Below are 5,193 nucleotides of genomic sequence, written 5' to 3'. Positions count from 1 at the left end.
CGGCGTTGCCAGGTGACGGGCACGATGGGGCGAGGCTGGCCTTGGGAGACGTCGCAGAGCAGGACAGTGTCCGCGCAGGGGATGTCGGCCAGGCGGAGGCCCGTGTCCGCCGCCCGGAGGGCTTGCACCGTGGTGTTGGTGGTTTGGTCCGCCGCCATAAGCGCAAAATCCACGCCCAGGTGGACCGCGTTCGCGCTGGCCCGGGAAAGACAGTCGACCACGGCGTTGTTTTTGCCGGCGACGTGCCGGATGTCCGTGGTAAACTCCGACACGGCGGAGAGGTGGCGCTGTTGGCGGGCCGACCATGGCTCCGTGACCTTGGCCATGGCGTAAACCAACGGCTTGTGGTCGACGAACGCCGTGAAAGGTCGGCCCTCCAGGAGGTGGCGGAAATGGCGGACGGCCAGGTGTAGACCGAGTAGCTCCCGGTCAAACGTGCTGTATTTGAGCTCGTTCGGCCGGAGCTGCCGGCTGAAAAAAGCGAGTGGCTGCCAAACCCCGTTCACCCATTGCTCATGTACGGCGCCCACCGCGTAGTCGGAGGCATCCGTGGTGAGGGCGATGGGAGCGTTGAGCACCGGGTGAGCGAGCAGTGTTGCGTCGGCGAGGGCCCGCTTTGAGCGTTGGAAGGCCGCGTCCATTGCTGCGGACCAGGCGATGTCGTGCTTGGCCGGCTTGCCCCGGAGGGCTTCGTAGAGGGGCCGCATGAGTTGAGCAGCGCGGGGCACGAAGCGGTGATAAAAATTCACCATTCCCAGGAATTCCTGCAGGGCCTTTATGGTCCGGGGACGCGGGAACGTGGTGATGGCCTCGACCTTGGTTGGCAGCGGCACGGCCCCGTTCTTGGTGATGTGGTGGCCCAAAAAATCAACGGCCGTCGTGCCGAAGTGGCATTTGGCCGGGTTGACGATGAGGCCGTGCTCGCTGAGGCGCCCGAACAGTGTTCGGAGGTGGAGGAGGTGCTCGGCCCGGGACGTGCTGGCGACGAGGATGTCGTCCAGGTAAACGAAAAGGAACGGCAGGTCACGCAGCACGCCGTCCATCAAGCGCTGGAACGCCTGAGCCGCGTTCTTGAGACCAAACGGCATCCGCAAGAATTCGAATAAGCCGAACGGCGTGATGACTGCCGTTTTAGGGACGTCGGCCGCCCTGACAGGTACCTGGTGATATCCCCGTATGAGATCAATTTTCGAAAAAATGACCCGTCCCGCCAGACGGGCGGAGAAGTCTTGGATATGCGGGATCGGGTACCTGTCGGGGGTGGTAGCGTCATTGAGACGGCGGTAGTCGCCACACGGGCGCCATCCACCCCCCGGCTTTGGCACGATGTGCAGTGGCGAGGCCCACGCGCTATCGGAGCGCCGCACGATGCCGAGGTGCTCCAACGCGTCGAATTCGGCCTTCGCTACGGCGAGCTTGGCTGGGTCGAGGCGGCGGGCCCTGGCGTAGACCGGCGGGCCCGTGGTTGGTATGTGGTGCTCGATCCCATGCCGTACTGCGACGGCCGAAAACGTCGGCCGCGTGAGGGCCGGGAACTCCGTGAGCAGGCGAGCAAACTCATTCGCCGCCGGGACGGTGCATGCCAGCTCGGTCGGCGCGGAGCTGCTCAATGTGCATACCAGGGAGCTGAAGGTTTCAGCGTTGATTAAACGACGCCGTTGGACGTCCACCAGCAGTCCGTGTGCGCAGAGGAAGTCGGCGCCTAGCAGAGCCATGGGCACGTTTGCGGTTACAAACGTCCAAGCAAAGCGTTGGCCGCCGAAGCAGAGGGTGACGTTGCGCGGGCCGAAGGTGCGGATGGTCGATCCGTTGGCCGCAACCAAGGAGGGGCCGCAAACCGCGGATTGCCTGTCCTGGTCAGAGGCGGGTATGACGCTCAGTTGGGCGCCGGTGTCGCACAGGAAACGCCGTCCGGACGCTTTATCCGTGATGAACAGTAAGTTGCCCGTGTGGCCGGCGCTCATGGCTGGTAATGAACGCCGGCCCGGCCGTTTCCCGGCCTGCCGAAGGTGCACGGGGGTCGGCATGTCCGGGCCTTCTGTCCGAACCTGGCATGATAGTAACACCACGCTTGGTCAGGTGGAGGCCCCGGTCGTCGTGCTGGAGGTGGTCGGCTCGGTGTAGCGGCCGCCAATTGCGTCGGCAGTTCGGCCGTCGACCGTGCCGGGTGCTCGGGCGCCATGGGTGTTGCGTCGGACGGTGGTGGGTCCCATGTCGCCGCTGCGATGCGCTGTCCTGCGGCGGAGATCTTGTCGGCTTCTCTGGCAAGGGCCCGGGGATCTGTGATCGTCGTGCTTGCCAGGGCGAGGCGTACCGGGTTAGGCAGCTGACGGAGGAACAGCTCCCGGAACAGGAATGCCGGAGAGTGCTCGCCGAGCAGTGAAAGCATGTAGTCCATTCGCTCGGAAGGACGCGTGTCGCCGAGCTCAGGCAGTTCGAGCAGGCGCCGTGCGCGTTCCGCCGATGGGAGGGCGAAAGCATCGAGGAGAAGCTTCTTAATCGCGCCGTATTTGTCAGCGGCTGGCAGGCTCTCGAGGAGGCTCAGGGCGCGGGCCGCGGTAGCCGAACCGAGCGCAGCTACCACATGGTGGAAGCGGGTGTCGTCGGCCGTGATGCCTCGCAGGGCGAACAGGGACTCCGCCTGTGCGAACCAAACCGCCGCGTGAGCCTCCCAGAAGGTAGGCAGTTTAAGGGCGACTGCCGTGTCCATGTCGATAGGTCACCAATGAAGGAGCTGGGGCTCCCACGTCGATCGGAAGAATGGACGCGACAAAAAGCTGGAATTCATCCGAGTTGCTTTAATCAAATCAAACACTCAGGCACTCTGAAAACCCGTTTATCGGGCAGCAATATATATACCAATTATCCCGGAGCGTTTGCCCAGGCCCGGCGCCAGGGGGCGTGGCCCAGCGTCCTGGCTGCGGCCTGGCAAGTTGAGGGCGAGCCTGCCCGGGCATGCCCGGGCGTCCCGACCGAGGCCTGGCAAGTTGAGCGTGGGCCTGCCCGGGCGTCCTGGACGAGCCCGGCATGGTGATTGCTCCGCGTCCTTGATAGGTGCAAGGCGATTGTGAAAACCCAGCGGCAGCCGCTACAACATAAACTTTCCTCCTTCAAGATGTCTCCGATTCCTTAATATCTCTTCCTGGTTACTCGCTCCTCCGGTATGATAGACCTGAGCCTCGTCCTGGAGGTGGGGTTGCTATCTTTATCAAAAACTCTCTTCCTCACTCTCCTTGCACTGCCCTTTCTCCACCCCACTCCCAGGAGTACCTCTGGCTATGGCTTCCTCTCCGCTCCCACCTTTTGTTCATATGTGTTCTGTTCCGTCCTCCAAACAGTGATGACTCCATTTACATTTCGCTGTCGGACAACATGGACCAACTTCTATCAACTCATCCAAACTCTCTCTTTCTCATATGTGGCGACTTCAACTGTCATCATGCCAGCTGCCTGGGTGTGGGTTCCTCTCTCACCAGCCATGGCACCTCAGCAAAGGACTTCTGCGACTCATTGGGACTGACACAATCTGTCAATTTCCCCACCCGGATCTCAGTCAATGGAGTATCTTCTCTTCTGGACTTGGTTATGACTAACTTCCCTGAAAATGTCTGCTGCTCTTCATCTGCTCCAATCGGCTCATCTGATCATGTGCTTGTTAAAGTGGACATCTCTCTGGCCATTCTCAGAGAGAAGGTGTCGCTCCAGAAGAAATGTCTAACAAACTCGTTTTTTTCCCCATGGTCGGGTTTTTAAAAACAGTTTTCGTCATATCTAGCTGTGGAAGAGGAAGAGGATGTCTGACTAGAAACGGCCGCGGCTTTGCATTTGCAGATGCTTTCTAGTTTACGTTTCTTTCTTTCCTTTGCATGATCCAAAATAAATTACATGAGTTTCAGACCTCAGTAACGTAAAAGGAAGAAGATTTATAGATGGGTTAGGGGGTTGCTTGGTTTGTTGCATAATTCTATTATAATGTAGTTTTATCGGAAACCACAAATTATTATTTAATTATATGCCTGCCGTTGAGGTTGAAGTCTCAGAATTCCTTTCGTCACGTGATTCACGCACACGATTGAAGTGTAATTTATGGTGTATAATCGCAAAACCATCAGCGAGGCTGGTTAATGGTGAGTAAAAATGAACTTTTATTTTGGATCCAAAATAAAATTATAACACAGGGATTGTGATGCGGGACGTTGATAATTATTCAATTTAAACTCAACGTCTATCTTCCTAAGATAATACGGAATATTTTCCTTCAAGTTTAAACTCCGAGCAGTTAAAACGGGAACTACTTCCGGGATCAAGACGCGCTGCGTGTTCGGAGCAAAACAAAACGGGTCGTTTCGGATCGGATCAAATAACATGACACTCGCGGGAAAGAGTTAGCTAACCTTTTGGAACTGGTTTCTGAGGAGACGACGAGCACGTCGACCTTCGAGGCGATCTCGGCAGCTCTTCACCATTGCTTCACTCGACAAGACAATTTCCGTCTCGGCTCCGTCCTGGTTTTGCTCCTCCAGCAGCCGGACCTCCTCCCCGGTGCCCCGCAACGCCTAACGGCTCTGTACCTTCTATGGGAGATGTACCGCAGCGAGACCCTCGCTACGAACCCGTTCGCGGCAGTGTTTGCGCACCTGATGCACGTGGGCGACGAGAAGATAAACAACGGTACACCGGGGCCATCCATGTGTCTCTACCTTGTGTAAGGTGCACATGTGGAGTTAGACTGCACCTCGTGGGACCTTTTAAAGTTTATTTTCCCTGGAAATGGTGCCGAGTGTGTGTAATGGACTTGCTTTGCTGCTTAAATGTATCTTTGACTCGGTGCTATAATAATAATGGTTATACTTATAGAATATAGGCCGGAGCCTTTGAAGCCCGCCTTTCCCGCCCCGCCCCGCCCCTCCCCTCCTCGCCTCTCCCCGCCCCGCCCCTCCCCTCCACGCCACGCCACGGCCCGCCCGCCCCGCCCCTCACCTCCTCGCCACGCCCCTTCCCACTCCGTCCACCCCAACCCTCTCCTCCCCCCACCCCACCCCTCTCCTCCCCCCCACCCCTCTCCTCTCCCCCACCCCACCCCTCTCCTCCCCCCCACCCAACCCCTCTCCTCCCCCCACCCCAACCCCTCTCTTCCCCCCCACCCCACCCCTCTCCTGCCCCCACCCCACCCCTCTCCTGCCCCCACCCCAC

At 58.8% G+C, this 5,193-nt stretch overlaps 1 protein-coding gene across 4 annotated transcripts in view; it reads left to right on the top strand.

Annotated features, from left to right (window-relative positions):
- Positions 1-4,275: 4,275 nt before the first annotated feature.
- CNOT11 (CCR4-NOT transcription complex subunit 11) overlaps positions 4,276-5,193 on the top strand; it is a 58,847-nt gene continuing 57,929 nt past the window's right edge. For all 4 annotated transcript variants that reach the window (XM_078766731.1, XM_068132777.2, XM_078766730.1 and 1 more), the window contains exon 1: positions 4,276-4,671. In XM_078766731.1, coding sequence (XP_078622857.1) covers positions 4,584-4,671 — 88 coding nt within the window. In that variant the 5' untranslated portion in view covers positions 4,276-4,583. The remainder of the gene's footprint in view (positions 4,672-5,193) is intronic.

The sequence above is a fragment of the Myxine glutinosa genome, chromosome 12 (assembly GCF_964187855.1).
Source record: "Myxine glutinosa chromosome 12, kmMyxGlut1.1, whole genome shotgun sequence".
NCBI lineage: Eukaryota > Metazoa > Chordata > Myxini > Myxiniformes > Myxinidae > Myxine > Myxine glutinosa.
Note: the sequence above shows the minus strand (reverse complement) of the source record. Positions and strands in the feature narration are given on the sequence as shown.